This window comes from Corvus hawaiiensis, chromosome 23, assembly GCF_020740725.1.
Source record: "Corvus hawaiiensis isolate bCorHaw1 chromosome 23, bCorHaw1.pri.cur, whole genome shotgun sequence".
Taxonomy (NCBI): Eukaryota; Metazoa; Chordata; class Aves; order Passeriformes; family Corvidae; genus Corvus; species Corvus hawaiiensis.
Genome location: NC_063235.1, coordinates 6,571,809 through 6,590,696, shown reverse-complemented (window position 1 = coordinate 6,590,696; position 18,888 = coordinate 6,571,809). Strand labels below are relative to the sequence as shown.

At 48.5% G+C, this 18,888-nt stretch overlaps 3 protein-coding genes across 6 annotated transcripts in view; 2 read left to right on the top strand and 1 right to left on the bottom strand.

Annotated features, from left to right (window-relative positions):
* Nucleotides 1-18,888, bottom strand: part of GRHL3 (grainyhead like transcription factor 3) — a 102,996-nt gene that overhangs the window by 52,127 nt on the left and 31,981 nt on the right. The window lies entirely within an intron of this gene.
* Nucleotides 1,523-6,210, top strand: IFNLR1 (interferon lambda receptor 1). The gene is made up of 7 exons (XM_048327391.1): nucleotides 1,523-1,723; nucleotides 2,363-2,486; nucleotides 2,728-2,909; nucleotides 3,250-3,392; nucleotides 3,870-4,026; nucleotides 4,309-4,436; nucleotides 4,627-6,210. The coding sequence occupies exons 1-7, from the start codon at nucleotides 1,612-1,614 to the stop codon at nucleotides 5,539-5,541; spliced, it is 1,761 nt and encodes a 586-aa protein (XP_048183348.1). The 5' UTR covers nucleotides 1,523-1,611; the 3' UTR covers nucleotides 5,542-6,210.
* Nucleotides 8,803-18,837, top strand: IL22RA1 (interleukin 22 receptor subunit alpha 1). Its single transcript, XM_048327390.1, has 7 exons — nucleotides 8,803-8,924; nucleotides 11,098-11,230; nucleotides 11,534-11,706; nucleotides 12,645-12,829; nucleotides 13,285-13,420; nucleotides 13,612-13,733; nucleotides 14,495-18,837. Exons 1-7 carry the CDS (start codon nucleotides 8,882-8,884, stop codon nucleotides 15,494-15,496), a joined length of 1,794 nt encoding a protein of 597 aa, XP_048183347.1. The 5' UTR covers nucleotides 8,803-8,881; the 3' UTR covers nucleotides 15,497-18,837.

Genomic DNA, 18,888 nt, shown 5'->3' with positions numbered 1-18,888 from the left:
CAGTCCCTTCCTGGGCACCCCCAGCCAGAAACGAAGGCTGGAAGTGCAGGAGAGCAGAACTTTGGGCGTGCTGTGCCCACGTGTGCCATGAGAGGATGCTCCGGGAATCCCTCCGGGCCGCTGCACAGCAGAGTTTTAGCGGTTCTCCAGGATTTCCAGCCGCTGTGGCTCGGAGAAAAAAGCGTCTTTTGTTTGACGGGCAGCGACACCTCGTGGCATCGACCACCCCAGCCCGGCGTGGGGCCAGTGGGGCCAGCAGCGCCTCGGCCGCGCCTGGCACAGCTCCTCCGGCAGCCGCAGACCGGGGCAGTTTCGCCAAGGAGGCCGGTGGAGCCCAGAGTGCAGCGGGTGTTCCACAGGAAGCGATGATGACGATGGTGATGATGATGGTGATGATGATGGTGATGATGATGATGATAAGATTCACCTCTTGCAAACGCTTACTAAAAATCACAGTCACCTCGGAGAGAAGCTGCCTGAGGGCTCTTAGCCAGGCCGGAATGAGTGGCCCTGGAACTGCTCTGGATCCTGTCCAGGCTGCTTCAGGAAGCACCAGAGCCGTGTGTTGGTTGTGGCTCTGCAGTTTGGATGCTGAAGGGGAATGGACCCTCCAGACCCTTCATTTTGCTTTTTTCCTTATAAAGGATTATAGCTCTTTTTTGCACAAGAAACTCCGTAAAAATTAAATTAATCAAACAGAGGTAGCAAAACAGCCATGGAAACACAAACTTGTAGTAAGAAGAAATGGAGATTTTTGGAGGAAATTGTGACTTTATTCCCCGAACCTGACACTCCCAGCTGCAGCAAGTTTTCCATCTGCAAGAGAGTTTTCTCCATCTGGGGAAGACTCAGGAAAACCTCTTTTGTCTAAGCTGATACAGATCTCCTGCTCTCCTGCGTGGTAACTTCATTGATTCATTCCTGTTGCTGACGGCACCGGCCTGGGGGTGCCTGTGATGGGAAGGGAGGAGAGCTGAGTGCCAATCAATGACTGATCCAGGGATTTCCCCCCTCCCCCGTTCTCTTGCAGTGGCACAGCTGTTCCAAGCACACACCTGGGCACACTGCACTTGGCAGCGTGGCAGAGAGATCCAGGTCCTTTTGTGTGCCCACACTGGGAGGGGGCAGATCCCTGTCCTATCTCTGCCCTTTACTCCCCCAGCTGTAAAGTGGAGTAATTCCCTAACTCCTGAAAAACATCATGGAACATAAACTGAGGGAAAGTCTTTGATCTCCTGTAAACACCAGACTCCCAGAGTCTCCCACCCCGCTGTTTTTATTGTTGCCAGGTTATTATTAGCTCTCTCCTACACTGAAACCTTATTTAAGTTCCATTAATATTTCACAGCCACCCAGGTAAGTACCAAAGGTCAGAGTTTTACCGAGGTGTCTCACAAGATGAGGCAGCTCTTCCCCTGTGCCAGGGCTCAGCTGTGCTGCACTGGAGGGCGCAGTACTGCAACCTTTACCTTTCCTTTCCCCCAAAACCCTCTCGCACCTGCTCCTCTCCCAGTCACACATGCAGGGCTGTACCAGGAAGCGAGGCAGGGCGCATGTGTGCAGGTCCTGAACTCCTCAGTCCTCTGGAATTCACTCAACTTCATAAAGGAAATGAAAATGGATCAAGGAAAGACATTTATGACAAGTGGAAAGTTCTGCTTTGCCAAGTGTGGCTGGAGGGTGGGAACCCTGATGGCTCTATCCCTTCTGCAGCAGGCTCAAGGTACGTGCAGACCTGAGTGTTACTTTTCCTTTCACTGTATGGCTTTGTTGGTAGGAGGAGAGATAAATTTTAATCAGTTTAAATGGGAATGATTCATGTAAAGTGAAATATTCCACAGTAAAGAAGCGACAGCTTAAAATCTGTCTATGGAAGGTGTCTTGCTGAGGGCTAGTGATGGACATAGTGATCTACTAGAAGAAATGGGGGCAGGAAGACGTACATGGCAAACCTGCAGCTCTGAATTCCTGGCAGGATCTGCCTTTGGAGGATTGGGATTGAATGAGAAGTGCGGGGCAGCCGTGTCCGCCCTGTCCAGGGGAGAGCGCAGGGGAGTCAGGCGGAATGTGTGGGCTGTAAATCAGTGAAATGCAGTGAGACCACGGGGAAAGCCCCTCAAAATGATAAAGTAGATTGTTCACACTAATGTCAGTCCTAATTCTAAAAGCTGTTGAGATGAAGATGTTTCATGAGAGATGAGGAAAACATTACATCACTCCTGCTTCCAGAGCCAATTTCCAGTCTTAAATAAACTGAGCTGCTCTGCCTCAAATTTTGACACCACCGTAGTGAGAACCAAGTGGTACTTCCTGTCCCCAAATGTGTTTTTAAATCATTCACATAATTTTCCCCTTTAACCAGGTCATGTTCAACTTTTCCCTCCTCAAAATGTGACACTGCTTTCAAAGGATTTTGCCATGATTTTGACCTGGGCTCCAGGGGAAGGCTCTCCCCCAGATGTGAACTACATAGTGAGGTATGAAAGGTAAGAGCTCCCAAATCATGTCTGATTGAAGGGGTGAACAGGGACAACAGCTGGGCATCTCTGCTGATTCGTAACTGTCACAATGATCATTGACCTTCCACCAAAACGAATCATGATCTGTCTGGGAAGTGTTCCAAACTCTGAGCACTGTTTGGTACCCACGCTCCAAAGCCCTCCCTTCTCTTGCTCTATAAATCACAGCAGAACATGTTGAATATTTTGGTATGGTTGTTCCTTTCAGCCAGGATCGCCCAGAAAAATGGATGAAGGTTCCTCATTGCAAAAACATTCCCAGAACCTTCTGCAACCTGACTTGTGCCCTCTCCAACTTCTACGTTAAAGTCCGGGCTCGGGTGAAAGCGGTTTGGGGACAATTCCAGTCGCCATGGGTGAAATCCCAGTTCAAGGATTACTACTCAGATGGTGAGTGCCTGGATGGAAGGACATTCCCACAGATGGACAGACCACAACCCCCAGCTATCCAGGAGCTTTATGGATGGCAGAGATTTGAGTGAGCACAAACAGTAAGGAGTGGGGATCATTTAGGAATGAACTTTGTAGCAAGTGTCAGAATTTGTTCACCAGTGCCCCAGCTGAACAAACTGGCTTCAAGCTCTCTGGGGCATTTTAGGTAAGAGGTGTCCTTTGCCTCCCTCTTATCACAAAATAACACTGGAAGTGAGGATCAGCCTTGGAAAGTGTCACTGCTGGGAAGGTAAGAGCCAAGCAAGCCCCATTCTCACGTCTGCTCACTCAACTGCAGTGGAACTGGCTCCCCCTGTGCTGAACCTGAATGTCAAGGAGAATTTCATCCATGTGAGTGCCTCCTTCCCTCTGCCCACCTGTGTGGAGAACCTCACTTGGAAATATGACCTTAACCTCTGGGAAGCGGGATCTGAAGACAAGGTCAGTAAAAGTGGCTCTTCTTGGATGAAATGGAGGAACTGAAAGAGCTTCAAATTTCTAGGCAGGGAGGGAGGGGCTGGATCCAGGCCCTGGAGGAAATGAGCCAGCCAAACCAGAGTTAAACCAAAGGCAGAGACAAAAAGTAGAAGTGTGTGTGTGCATCCTTATTTTTTTTTGGTAGTTCCCTATTTTTATCAGGAACAGGAGGCTACACTACAGTCAGTCTAAAGACCTGAGGTTTAAAACAACTAATCCAGGTGGCACTGGCAGCATTCCCTGGCAGAGCAGAGCAGAGCAGAGCAGAGGAATTCCCACCCTGGATCCATAAACCCTGGGCGAGATGCCAGACATGGGGTCCTTCCATGCTCTTCCCAAGCCCTGAGGCCACACAAGGGATCCATGAGCTAAAGTGGTACAGAAACACCACCCCAATAATGAAAGCAGCATCTTTCCAATGCTCTGCTTGTCTCTCAACAGAAGGAATACGATGGTTGCTTCAGGAAGGACACGGTGATCATCAACACCACTGCTCTCCGAGGCAATTACTGCTTCAGTGCCAGGGCTCTCTACGAAAGCATTGACTTGAAGCACAGTGAATTCTCCCAGCCCGTGTGTGTGCTGCTAAACCACAAAGGTATGGCCCTTCCCAGCAAAGGATGTGGGGAGACATCCAATGGGATGAGGGCAAGGCAAAGATTGTCACCAAAATTAGCTTTTCAACACAAAAAAAAAGGCTTTCTGTTAAAGGGACTGGTTGGATCTTCTAGTGAACAGTTCCTGCTTTCTGTAGGAATATTTTCATTTTAAAAAGCCAGCCCTGAAATGTTTTCTGAAAACCTTGAATATTTTATGTCAGTGTAGAGCCCATAATTCCTATAAAATACCACTCACAGGACATTATTTCTGTCTTTTACAGCAGTGGAGTGGAAGTTCCCACTTCTGGTCGTGATCCTTCTGTTTGTCCTCCCCATCTTTGTGGCCAGTCCCTTCATCTGCAGCCTGGTGAAACATGAGGCCAAGAAAAAGAAGATGCCTCAAGTTTTGGTATAGCCCAAATTCTGAGGTCCTCTCCTCAGAGTCTTGCTGGTTTTCAGAGGGTGACTGGGGAGGAGTGGGAGGTTCTTCACTTCTCACTTTTACATTCATAATTCCCACTTGAAGTAATCTTTCTTACATCCAGACTTTTCTTTTAAAAGCATCACAGGCTCATGGTCTCATTTCTTCTCCCTGGTAGGATTTCTCTCAATTTAAAGCTGCAGGACCAACCTTCCACTTGGAGCTCAGTGAAAAGGAATTCTGTGGTGATGATCTGAGCTACACGGAGAAGCCAATGCCACAGAGGAGGACAAACAGAGCTTTAGGAGGACATCACCTGCCATGGATGGCTTCTTTCCCATCATCATCATCATCGTCATCGTCGTCATCATCAGAGGATGAGGAGGAAGAAGACAGCAGCACTTTCATCCCATACAATGAAATGCCTCGGTATCCAAAGACACTTCGCAGCTGTCAGCCACCCCCAGCAGCTCAGGGGGAAACCAGCTTGGATTCAGGATCTGGAGGTCTCTCTGTGGACAGTGAATCTGTGCTTGACCTCAGTGCCCTGGGTTTCACTCTCTTTGCAGAGAGGAAGGGTGAGGTGGACACCTCGGGATCCCAGGCAAACGAGGAGACATCCCTTTATCACTGCTCCTCTTTGGAAAGAATATCCCTCACTGAGGTGAGATTCCCAGGTGCCAGTGAGCATGGACAGGATGATGGAAACAGGGAAAAGCTGGAAATGACCCCCCTTCACCCCCTGCTGGGGGGGACTTGTGCTGAACCCAGCGAGCACCACTCTCACAGAAAGGCTCCTCATTTCTCCGGGGATTACCAGAAACCCATCACTGAACTGCAGCTCCAGATGGACTCGGGATCGCAGCCCGGAGAGGATCCCAGCAGCCAGCTGCTCATCCCCTTGTGGACACTGCAGGTGGCAGAGGATGAAGGCATTGCAAGTGACTGTGGCAGTGACAGTTTTACAGAAGGGACACCGCCCGAATCCACAGTGCTGAGTGACGCTTTTGAGACTTCAAATACAGAGGGAAAATACGACCCAAAGTTTCAATTCCCAGGCTACGAGCACTCACATTACTTGGGAAGGATCTAAAGTACCCAGCAGGTCTGTGGAGTGCCTGGAAAATGCTGGAGAGCTCCAGATATCCAGGCAAGGATCCTGGAATGAACAAGGACAAAAAACTGATGTCTGGCCTATCAAGACAATGGCTTTAGGGACACAAAAGGTGCATTATATTGCTAAGTGACCTCTGATAAGGTGCTCAGGCTCTGGCACAGCCTGAGCCAGCCAGGGGTGAGGGAGGCAGGGGCATCTCTGAGGGACCACCCAGCAAACAGGCACTGCCTCGGGGTCAGCTGAGATTCAGAGCAAGGGAACAGCTGCGTGTGGGTTATGAAAGGCAAAAGCACAACCCAGCACTGGGTGAAACCATCAGCTGGGTCCTGGAAATGCAGGGTTGTGCCTGCATGTGGATTTGGAGAAGATTTTGAACCACTTCATGTCACCTTTGCTTCCCTGTAAGTGCAGAACTTGACTGGAAGTTCCTAACAGAGACATTCAGCACAATCTGGTTTTTGTGGGATGAGAAGTTCTCCACCTCATCCTGCAGAGATCACCTTCTGTGTTCCAACAGAGGGAACTGATGCCAAAGTCATAAATGTGCAGCATGTTTGTTTATTTATTTTTTGTTTTATACTTATTGAAGCTGAAACTCCTCCTGCTGTGCAGAATGTCTGAGAGCAATAATATTTTGATATAGAACTCCATGTGTATGTGGTTTTGTTTCCCAGCGCTACAAAGGGGGACTGCAGCTCATCCTGAAAAACATTCCCTTTAAAACAGGGCCCCATCCTGGGCTGGAGTGCAATTCTGAGACTTCCCAGCCAGGTCACTCTGGTCATTGGGAAAGCAGGACTGTGACTGTCTCTCTGAACAAAGAATCCCGGAATGGTTTGGGTTGGAAGGGATCCTGAAGTTCATCCCATCCCACCCCCTGCCACGGGCAGGGACACCTCCCACTGCCCCAGGCTGCTCCAAGCCCCATCCAACCTGGCCTTGGGCACTGCCAGGGATCCAGGGGCAGCCACAGCTGCTCTGGGCACCCTGTGCCAGGGCCTGCCCACCCTCCCAGGGAAGGATTTCAGCCCAGTATCTAATCTCGATCTCCCCTCTGGTAGTTTACAGCCATCACCTTTGTCCCATCACTTCATGCCCTTGTAAAGGCTTTAAAAAGGAGCCTTTGTGTAAAGAACTCACAGGAAAGCAAAGCATTAAAAGAAAGAGGGGAACACTCCCCATTCTCTGCATTGGGGGAGGGCTCAGCTGAGGGAGGGTGTTGATGGAGGGTGTGAAAGCTGAAATCTTGTGAGAATCAGGAAAAAAGAAGCAAGGGGTGATAGGAGGGATTGGGAACTGCTTTGAAGCAGGATGTACTAATTAAGGTCCTGAATTAAAGTCAAAAGGGGAGGTGGGGGAAAGGATTCACCAACTGGAATATCCCTTTGTCCTCAAAGTGTCCTTAGGTACATCCTACATTGTTATCCCTCCAGTTCATTTGGAAAGATTCAGGTGATCCAAATATAATCACCACCCCATTTCTTGTGCAATCAAGGAAAACCCCCGGGGCTTTGACTTACAGGAAGCACCTGAAGTTGTGTAACCTCTACCCAATTATTTTGACATGTCCCAGCTCTGCAAACACAGCCTGGGATCAGCTCTTTGTCTTGTCTAGGGAACTGAGGGACAGGCTGCAGGCCAGGTGAGCTGGACAGGTGGTGGCAGCATCCAACTCCTCCACATTTTCTTATCACAGCATCAGAGAATCATTTCCTTAGGAAAAGGCCCTGGAGATCATCGAGTCCAACTGTGAACCCACCCTGTCCCCAGGTGCCACATCCACGCATGGAAGATTCATGCCCAGCAGTCACCAGGTTTGCTGCAGTCCCAACACACTGCGAGGAAATCAAAAGTTTGAGAGAGTTTGGAAGTTGAAACTAATTTTGAACTTCAAAGTCGAGTTTTGGGCATCTTGAGGTCCCTAAAAATTCGGAGAGGTGTTTCCTGGGCTATTCAAAAGGTGACATCTTGCTAGAAATAAGGGCAGAGATAAAGTTTGAAGTTCTATTCTCAGAACTGAAGTCTCAGGTGCACTCCAAGCTCTGCCCCATCACACAGCAGGAGCATGAGGGAAGGGAAAAATGGAAATACTTTTAGCAGGCTGTTCAGGAAACACCCTAACAAACAGTTGTACTTAATTAGACACTGGTGGATAGGTGTGTCTTGTTTAACAAACTGTGAGGCCTCTGTCTTTGTCCAGGTGAGCTGAGAATGACAAAATGCCAGTGATGCACCATGGCAGGGTTGGAAGCACAGAGCCCTGTTAATATCCAAGCGGGGCAGGGAACAGAAACAGCATCAGGAACAGGAAATCCACAGATGAGGAGGGAAGCAGAAGGGGTTTGTGAATTCCATCACATGCTTGGCCACAAGGATAGAGCAGTGCAATCAGTGTGCATTCAGCTTCAGAAGCACACAGGGTTTGTATTTGAAAACATAACCTAACAACATCCTAAAAACTGAACACATTGTGGGAAAGGGACTGTATCCCTGCCTTGTTGTCCATACAAACTCCCAGTTCTTACCACGTGGAGGCAGGATATCCAGAACAGACCTTTACACTGTAAGCAGCCACAAAAATAAACATTGTTGGTCTACAATGGCCTCTGCAAAAAGCTGTGCTCCTCCTGTGGAAAGGCCACCTCTTTTTTACCTCTTTCCCACATCAGGTGAGAGAACGTGGTGGAGCAGAGTCAGGGCAGAGCTGAGGAGCTCCTGCTCTGCCCAGGCTGCAGCAAGGCACGTGCTGATGCTTTGGTTCCCATCCAAGCTCAGTAAGAACTACAGAAGAGCATAAAACCCAGTTTTCATTTTAAGCAAGTATTGAGAAGTATTTTTTAAGGCAATAGGTGCATTGCTTGCAGCAGGTATGAAACGAACCAGGTGCACAGCACTAAGTTTTAGTATCTACAGTTGTAACAAGCTCAAGTTACCCGACCAGAAAAGCAAACCTCAAACCATAGGAACCTCAGGGAGGGCTTTCAGGCAGGAAGCTCTCAGCAAAAAGGTATTTGGCTCTTTTTCAGGAGCTGGGGATTTTCTCAGCCTCTGGCTTGTGCACCTTTGTACAGTCAGGTGTGCACTGGAGGGGAGAGGTACTCCTGCTGTCACTCTCCCTGTGTCACACATGCGCAGGGCTCCGAGCAGCCGTGAGGTCAGATCCCAGGGAAGGCAGGACAGGAGCTCTGCTCTGCTCCGTTACTGAGCAACAAATCCAACCTGGCCTGGCAAGAAAGAATTCAGCTCTCACAGAAGGTGATTCACCTGCACACAGAAGCAACTGCCTGCTCTCCCAGCCCAGCCTGCAGAGCTATTCATGAAGCGATTTCTGATCGTCCTGGCTGGAGTTTCAGTGATCGGTAAGTCCGGAGCTCTCCTCTGCTCTCGCTGATTGTGGTGTTTCTGTTTGATCCTGGAGTCTGGAGTTCTATCCTGTTTCCTGAATTATCACCTAGAGAATGAGCTGTTGTCTGAGTTCTCTTCTATGTTGATCTGTCCTTGTAGTAACTCCCATGTGGGGTTGGTATGCTTGAAGGATTAGTAGGGAGAGAAAAAGATTCCTTCACTTCAAAGGGTTTGTCACTGTGCTACAACCCAAATCCTACAGGAGTGAAGGATATTCACTGATTTCAGGGGCTTTGGATCAGTCTCCTTGTGCCTTAAGCAAAGGCACAAATGAATACAAGAACAGCCCTGATTTTAAAAGAGGTACAAATAAATAATGTAATCTTAAAATGAGAGCGTCATCATAGAGTGGTTTGGGTTGGAAGAGACTTAAAGCCCATCTCCTTCCACCCCTGCCATGGGCAGGGACACCTTCCACTGTCCCAGGGCACTCCAAGCTCCATCCAGCCTGGCCTTGGATACTTCAGGGATCCAGGGGCAGCCACAGCTTCTCTGGGCACCCTGTTCCTCACAGGGAACAATTTCTCCCTTATATCTAATCGAGATCTACCCTCAAAAAGCCATTTAATCCTACTCCAGATGTGACAAGCTCACTGCAGGGTGAATGAAGGATAAACTTGCTCTTTCCAAACACCAGCTTTTCACCATTCAGCCTTGTCATCCATCTGCTCATGGCTGGGATCTTACACTGTGAAGCTCCTGTACTGCAGGGACTGTCACACTGCGAAATATCCTGGTTTTCCCCTGCCCACACTTGACTGTGCTTGTGTTATGCTGCTTTGCATAACAGAGTTTTAGCATGGATAAATGTGGGAAGACAGAGATTTCCTACTCCTGATAAGATATGGGTATTTGTGACTCAGGGTGCTCAGACAAGGAATCCCACCCCCTTCATACCCACATTGCTGCCTCCTGCTGAGCCTGGAATGAGCAGAGGCAAATGTGGAGCTGCAGATGAAGTCAGGACAAACTCTGGAGTAGCCAGCAGCCCATTTCTGCACCACTTCCCTGCCCAAATGCCACACGCAAGACTGAGAAGGGCTCTGTGCCTTTCTGCCTAACCCTCCTCCCATTCAGCCAGCGAGTTTGAATTGGTGGCACTCGGTTCTGCTCCGTGGGGGGAAGCTTGGAGCGAGGATCCAGGTGGGATTTAGTCTCTGCTCAGTGTGATCTTGTCCAAGGCACCCCCATCCCAGTGCTCAGTTTGCCCATCTGTGCTATTTTCATTTGCTCACCCCACTTTCTCACAAGGGCTGAACCCTCACGTGCTCCAGGTGTTTATCAATGCCACAAACCAAGAGCTGAGTAATGCATAAATGATCTACCTTTGAGGGTCTGCCTATAATCTGAATTCACAGCGTTTATAAATCCTGAAGCTGCAAGCTCTTGTGGATCAGCCTTGGGAAAATTTTGCACTGTGTTTTCTCATGGTAAGAGAGAGATAAAAGCCTCAAGGACTTTTCTGCAGCATCTCAGAGCCAGTTTGCTGCAGGAGGGCCGTGGCATCCTGCTCTCCAGGGACATGTTTGCAGGGGCAGGGGACACTCCTGCCCTCCAAAGCCAGAGCCATTCTCCCCAGGGAAGAGGAGCAGGGCTTGGAAAGCAGGGAGCTGGCTGAGCTGTTTGCTCTCACCCTGGCACACCCAGGTCAGAGTCCAGACATCAGGTGTCACTCTGTACAGGCAGTTTCCATCCAACAAAACATGGAGCACGAGAGGAGAATGGCAGCCACCTCTTCAGGGAGGTGACGCTGAGCTCTGCATGTCACTTCCTTGAGCAGGGGCAGGGAGCAGAGACATTCACAGACGTAATTCTGGGCTTGAAAACTGGTTATTATTCTTATTTTTCCACCCATTTAAGTGCTCTTAAAGAAACCAGACTAGAAATTCAAGGGTTCTCTTTCTCACTTGAGTTTTTGAGGCTTTTCCGTATAAATTCCTGACTGACATTTCTTTGGGATGAGTCAGTTGTCTGCAAGGTGTGTGATGTGAGCACAGTTTGAAGTCTTGTTCTGCTCAAGCTCCTTCTTTTCAGCCCAGCTTTAGCAAAATAGCACAGGATCAATGTTCATCTGAGGGCTGAGATGTCAGAAAATGCTTTTTAATACCAGTTTCTCTGCTCCTTCAGGCATTGTGACTACAGAGAGATCATCATGTCTGAAACGTGCAGCATTTTCTTCCACAAACTTTGAGAACATCCTGACCTGGGAAACAGAGGCAGATATTCCCCCTGGCACTGTATTTGATGTCCAATACAAACAGTAGGTGAAGTTTGCTTCTTTTGGGCTGTTCTTAGGGCTCTCAGAGAGAGAAAGGGCCAAGAGAGGATTTGGTTTTGCTGTTTCTCGTGCCTGTATTATTTATTATTTATTATGAGGAGAACTCACCAAAGGACAGGATTATTCAAAGTGGGAGATGATGCCCATTTAAGCAAATATTTTACATCTTGGGTTGCTTTGCTCCATTACTGAGCTACTCTTGCCTTCAGCAACTTCCTTCTCTCTATTCCATTTTCCTCTGGTTCTGTTCAACCAAACAAACCCAAACCCTTGTTTTGTCCTCAGGTATGGAGAGAAATCCTGGCTCACCAAGAATGAGTGCCAAAGCATCACCCAGCTCTTCTGCAACCTCACCCGGGAGACAGAGAACTTCAGGGAGCATTTCTACGGCCGGGTGAGGGCCAGGAACTGCTCCTCCAGCTGGGTGCGCTCCGAGAGGTTCGAGCCCCGCAAAGAGAGTAGGTACCACTGCAAGCCACCAAATCCTCCTTCCTGCCACCTTTAAGGCAGCATTTCCTCTCCTTTCAGCCCTGCGAGGCTCTGTGCTTGGTGGGGAGGCAGTGAAGGACTGGAGGTTTGTATTGGGCAAGGAGGTAAATGAGCAATGGGCAGGGCCTCACGTGAGATCTGACCCTGAAGTGGGATCAGGGGAGAAAAGGAAAAGCCAGGTGTGCTGGAAGGGAGAGCTGCTGGTGAGAGGCATAAAGAAATGAGTGAGACATGATGAGAAACCTGAGCACAGCGAGTCCCAGGAGCTGTGAAATGTGAACACTGGGATAAGCATCCATTCCAACGGATGCTTCATGTTCCCAGCCCCTGAGTGAGCCCTGCTGCAGACACACAACGCAGCCTTTGGGGGCCTTATTGGCTCTGTGGCTAAAATTTCCCCACTGAAAAATCACCAAGAATAATTCAAGGTGGCATCAGCAGCCAATGGTTGTGAAGAGCCTTCAGACCTGTGCACCAAAAAAGCTGTGAAAGCTTGGATTGAACCCCTTTTCAGTGCTGGGTGTAGCGTGTGCCTGTCCCCAGAAATAAGTGCAGGCACAAAAGCCCTGTAAATGTGATGGAGGGTGGGAATTGGGGTTTGGGCAGCTGAGTGCCTGTGATGGGATTTCACCCCTCACGCACACATGGAGGAGGATATCCTGCACAGGGAAAGGGCACATGGAGCTGGGAGAACAAGGTCCTAAGGAAAAGCCTGGGGCTTTTCCAAAAACCACCCCAAAACAACCCCAAAACCACCTCTACCTCCAGTGGCCTGACTTCTGCCATGCTCATACAGCTCAGACACCTTTTTGTATAAACAGAAATAACAATTTCAGTGACTCTGGGGTGTGTTTAAGATATCAGATGATATTAAAACAGCTGACACTGCCTGTTCTGTCTTTCCCAGCCATTATAGGAGCACCACAAGTGGAATACATTCCCTATGTCCGCTCCATAAAGTTCCTTATCCGGCCCCCCGTTACCCCCCTGCGGGGTGAGGATGACCAGCAGCTCACTGTGGAGGACATTTACAGCAAATTTGGGCCTGTGGATTATCACCTGACAATATTCAACCAGAGGACACACCAGCAGGTAAAGCACCAACTCAGGCACTGGGATTTTCTAAATCCCATTTCAAATAAGCTGGAGCAGGATCTGAGTTTACACAGGATGGTGGAGATTTCTGATGTACAAGGGGAAGTTTTGGAGTCTTTGACTCTCAGGAGAACAGGAACTTTAAGCATTCTTCTTAAATTCTGGGAAAAAAAAGGACTTTCCAAAACTGCTGTATAATTAGCAAAAAGTAAAACCGTTGGTGACTAAGAAAATTACTTAATTAGTTCAAGTCTTAAGAAACTGAAATGCAACATTAAATGTAGAAATAATAGAAAACAAAATTATATAAATATTCCGAATTCCATACATACAGAGTAATTACAGCCCTGTACAACCTCATTAGTAAATAATATTTTATGCTGAATTTTGCAATCTGAATTGAAGAAAATTTAATCTTCCTAAAATACAGATTTTACCTTTCTTTTCAACAGTGGACAAAGAATGAGCACAACAAAGAACTTGAAGTTTCCAATTTGGACCCAGACACTGAATACAATGGAACAGTTTATATCTGTCTGCTCCAGAGAAGGAGCAAACCTCAAGTGTTTTGGGTCAAAACACTGGCAGGTGAGGCTGTCAACTCTGCTGAAAGTTGAAAAGTCCAGCTGGGATATTGGATACACAAAATACATTGATTTTCAACACGGAACATTTTAATAGTTTAAAAATTCATTCTGATGAGACGAAACCTGTGACATCACCCAGCTAATTGTGACATTTTTCTAATCCATCTCTCTTTCCACTTGTTCTCTTCCCAGACAAGACGTGGATCCTCTACTGTTTGGTGGCCCTGGCGTTCTGTGCAGGGCTGATCTTTGCTGCCGGCATTTATGTGATCTACAGATACATCAAACAGCGCAGTGCCCAGCCCAGGGCCTTGGTGAGTGCCCTTCAGCCACTGCAGCTCAGCTTGGAAATCACGGAATCACCACTGCCTGGGGCTGGAAGGGACCTGAAAGATCACTTAGTCCACGCCCTGCTATGGGGTCCACACCTTCCACTGTCCCAGCCTGGCCTTGGACACTTCCAGGCATGGGGCAGCCACAGCTTCTCTGTGCCAGGGCCTCACCACCCTGAGTAAAGATTTTCTCCCCAGTATCCAATCTAAACCCATCCTCCTTGATTTAAAGGGTTAATGAGCTGTGTCTGGGCAATCAGTGCAGATTACTGGTACTTTATAGAGAGGTGCTGGGAACCTGCCCCAAACTGAGCCCCTCGGGTAAGGCAGCTATACTGAGGCATCCGAAATCCCTAGTTCCCCTTGAAATCCTGGGATTCTCACCTATCCCTCATCTCCCACAGCAGGAACTGGGTTTTCATGCTAATGAGCTCAAGGATTTTCATGCTATTTCCGTGCTGCAGGGCTTAGGCCAAATTTTACAAAAGCGAAAGCAGGAGTTTTTCTTCCTCATGTTTCAAGATTGTTCAATTGATACACAATGAGAAATGTCTGTATTCCTGTGAAGGGTCATTCCCCAGGGAAAAAAACCCCGGAGTTCTTTTGTCAGCAGAGCAGATCCCTGGTGGTTGTTACTGACTTTTACTGACACTTCTCCAAAGAAATTGTTAAAGTAACTAAAGCAAACCTTCAAGGTCACAGCTTCTTGTTAATAACCCATGGTTGTTTATCTGTTCCACCAGGACTTCAGAGGGATTCCATCATTCCAGCCTCTCACGCTGACAGTGGAGCACATCATAAAGCCCCTTAGTTTATCCAAACCTTCCCTTTTCATCCCTGAAGTGCAGCTGGCACAGATGAGCCAACATTTGGACTGGGCTCCGGAGCCACCACGGCCTTTCTGTCCCTACCAGCAACAGGCAGATGTTCCAGCATTCCAGCTGCCCCCTCAGCCATCCCAGGTGGAAATCACAGCTCTGACTGGTTACACTCCTCAAACAGCTGCGCAGAGCATTCCTGCTGCCACATCCAGCACAAGCGAGCCCCTGACCTATGGGGTGTGTGTGGAAGGCACAGACCACGCCAACAGGAGCTCACAGCAGGACCAAAGGCTGAAGGAAGTTTCTCCAGATCATTCTGTGCATGGAAAGCTCCAAACCCAGGGGCTGGGAAAGAGCTGCAGCCACTGGGATTACAAAGAGCAGCAGCCAGAGGTGGCACTGTGGAAGAGCAGGGACAGACTGGAGTCGGTTCTGTTCCAGGGGAGCCCTGGGCAGATGCAGCTGCTGCTGCAGAGTGACGGGCTGGAAAGTCCAGAGTATGTGTCCCAGCTGTCCCTGTCTTTGCTGGAACAGGGAGGATGCTACAGACAACAGGCAGAGCTGCCACTGCTGCTGTCTGCAGGGACAGCTGAGGCAGACTATGTTCCAGAGGATGAACTGCTGGCACCTCTGTCAGCAACCCTCCTTCTCTCAGTCCGGACTGGGAACGATTTCCCTGGAGAGAACCACCCGGAGCAGTGGATGCTGCCAGAGTCATTCCTACATCCTGCAAACAAAGTGCAGCTCCCAGAGACTGCAGGCATGGAAATGTTCCCAGCAGCAAAGGAGCTGAGCTGCACAGAACTGAGCGTGTCCCCAGACAGCAGCTCAGGCCGGGACAGGGGCACTCCTCTCACCATGCTCTTCAAAGATTTGGACTTAAAAGTGCAGTGGGATGAGGATGATAACACAGAATTTTATTAGGATGACTTAATGGTGTTAAAATCCAGGTGATGTTTTCTTGCATGAAACAGAAGCAATGCAAAACCACAGCTAATGCTGGCTGTGTTAACGTGCTCAGGGCTGTCAGACTGTTCCATTGTGGGCTTTGGTGCCTTTACTGATAGAATTACTCCTTGTTACACTGCAATACTGTACCTTTGCACTTAAACAACAAGTCTTTCTTTCTTGCATATTCTCAAATCTATTATGTGTTGGGTTACTTTAAAAGATGAGTTAAGATCCCATTTCCAACTCCAAATTCAGTTTACTGAAAATTTAGCAAAATTCACAACAGAAACTGCCTTTGCTCTTTACCAACACCAAAGATCGAGGGCTAAGATGTATCCACACTTAGAAGAAATTCAGGTATGCAAACCTGAAAGAATTCAGCGTGGTAGAGTAAAAGAAGTAAATAGTTATTGGCATTCTAGCCTTGGATAAATGACTTGGCAGTATTCTACTTCCCTGGGATGGACTTTGCCTTTAAAGGAGTCCTTGAAACTGAGTAACAGCTCCTGATGCCACAGTTCTGTGAAATATGTCCCTGTACCCTGTGGTTTTTAATACTAGTACAAAGATAAAGCCTTTTTTAATACCTGTACAAAGATAAAGCCTTTTTCATCTCTGCAACAGATTAATGCAGCCTTGGCCCAGTTCTGAGATTTCTCAGCTGCTGCTCCTTTCCTTCTCTGCAATAGTCACACATTCTCTTCTTCCCTTGAGATCCCCAGGGATGAAGCACCTGGGATCACATTCCAGGCAGGCAGGGATGTGAGGATTTACAGCACTCCCGGTCCAACCCTCAATCTCAGTTTATCCCAATCCCAATCCACGCACTCAGTAATCCACAAAGGAGACCGGGGAGGTCTTGAGCTCTTCCTCCCACCCCTCACTGACACTGCCCATGAGGAACCTGCTCCATGTTCCTGGCACATCCTCCAGAGCTGCCATGACCATTTTTTGGGAGCCAAAATCCTTGGAGCACTTGCATCTCCACCAAAAGCAAGTTAAATTCTAAATTCAGGGGCCAAAGGAGGCAATTATTTTTCATTCAGAGGAAAGCACAGTTCAGCCTGTTCATTTCCAGTGCTGTGGTGAAAAATGTGTCCGAGGACATCGGTTCTAGAGAAGTGGAAGCATTGACAGGAATAAGCAGGGTTTGACTGGTATGGGGAAGTATTCACTAGAAGAGACTAAGGCTGACCAGAGGTAAAATCCAGCTGTTCCCACTCCAAGTGCACTTGGGGGTTTTCTCAGCCCAGGGAAGCTGAAGCTAAAGGCTAAATTCCACTTGCTTTGGGGTGGTTTTGCAAATAAGCCATAGGCTCATGAAGTGAAGATTTTTGATGATTCAACCCAGGATTAAAGAAATAGTCTTACAAACTTTACAGGCCAAGGTTCAGCTCCGAGCTCCAGCACCAACAACTGACGAAGAGCCACAGCCCTGTGAGGCCAAAAGGTCAAAATTCCAAGTGTGGTGAAGAAGTGTCAAGCACTGGGTATCAAAGATTGAAATATGTGCACGGCTTGGGCAGCGACCAGCAGGACATTTCCAGGGAGCTCACCCCATACCATTCACTGCTAAAGGGTTTGTGGAATGCCCTTTGATCTGTTTCCTGTACTCTGTGCCCCAAAAAACAACGCACAGAGAAATGCTGCAGCTCCTGGAGTGGTTCCCAAGGACTGTGAGACCCCAGGGGTGACATTTTTTCCCACTAAACCTCCCCAGAGAGGCATTTAAAGCCAGTGATGCAATTACCTTGTTCAGAGTTGCCTGTGGGCTGCATATCTTGTGTCAACAACATTCCCAGTGATGCTACTCAGGGAATAATCAAATGCCACAATATCAACATTTTGGATTGTGTTATGAAATATAACCCCCAGCACAGGAAGAGTATGGGCAGAGTCGTGTGGAAGGGATGGGGGCCTTGGGAGAGCATGTGAATGTGCTGCTAAAATCACATTATTTTCTATTTTAAAAGCTTTTCCAAATCCCTCAGCAGAACCCCTGCTGCAGGGTCTGATCATGCCCAGACTGTATAAATGTGTCATCCTGGTGGAGGACAGATGGCAGCTGAGGAAAGTCTAGGAATGGATTTTTAGAATGCACGTTGGTGCCTAAAGATGCAAAGTGTCCCCGAGCTGGGACATCCATCTCTCCTTCAGGCCCTTAAATACCTTCAGGGCTGCATTACCCCTGACTGAACAAAAGGCAGGAATGATTCCAGCCCCATCCCATCCTGCCTGTTCCACCCTCCAGCAGCTGTAATGTCCAGGGATCACAGGCAGGAGAGCCCTGTCCTTTGGAGGGACTGACTGCAATATCCTCAACTTCCTGCTCTCGTCATGGCTTAGTCAATATTGATCTTTGAGGCCTGGATCTTCTGAGCAGAGGGAGATCGGTTCTTGTCTCATGAGTCACCTTCTAAATTTAACACATAGATCATCCATTCTCAAGCTGCTTCTCTTTGGAAAAGCTTGGAAAGAGAGGTTGATGCTGTTGAAGGAATGTGTCATCCTTGCTGACCTCACTGCCTTCCTCTGTTCAGAACCAAACTGATCCATTTGTGTCAAACAGCTGCTCCAGGACATCCTTATCTCCATCTCCTTCTGTGTAAGAACATTGCCAGGTAAACAGCAGGATTTCAACATTGTTCCAAAGGTCTCCCCACGCAAACCATCTGTGCCTAACAGCACTCTGCTCCTCAGTCATCCTGGCTGCTCCAGATAACAGTTCTGATAGCTCTGGATAATAAAATCAAGGAGTGTGTGTGTCCCCAGCAGATGTCACGCCAATGACAGGTGAGCGCTGCAGTTCAGTTGTCACAAGGACACCAGAGGAGCAGGTGGCAGCTGAAACCCTAGAGCAAAGCATTGCTCTTTGTCTTCTCAGCTAAATCTGGGAGCTGGCACTTGCTCACTCCCCGAGCAGCAGCCCCGCTGGAAGCTCAGCAGGGATCCTTGCCCAGGGATGAACACTCTGCAAGCCAAGGATCCCTTTCTCCCTCCCTGTTTGTTCCTTTATTTTGGCACTGGAGGGTGTTTGAGCACTATGAAAAATCACCGGTGAGTTTTTTAACAAGTTCTGAGAGGAAAATCTTACTCGAGGGACAAATGGGAAGCTCTAAATTCTGGAGACAGAATGAAGGAGAGCTCACAGAAGCACAGAATATCCTGAGCTGGAAGGGACCACACGGATCATCAAGTTCAACTCCTGGTGCTGCAAAGATACCTCAACAATCCCACCTTGTGCCTGGCAGCGCTGTCCCAACGCTCCTGGAGCTCTGGCAGCCTCGGGGCCGTGCCCATTCCCTGGGCAGCCTGTTCAGTGCCCCAGCACCCTCTGGGGAAGAGCCTTTCCCTGATATCCAACC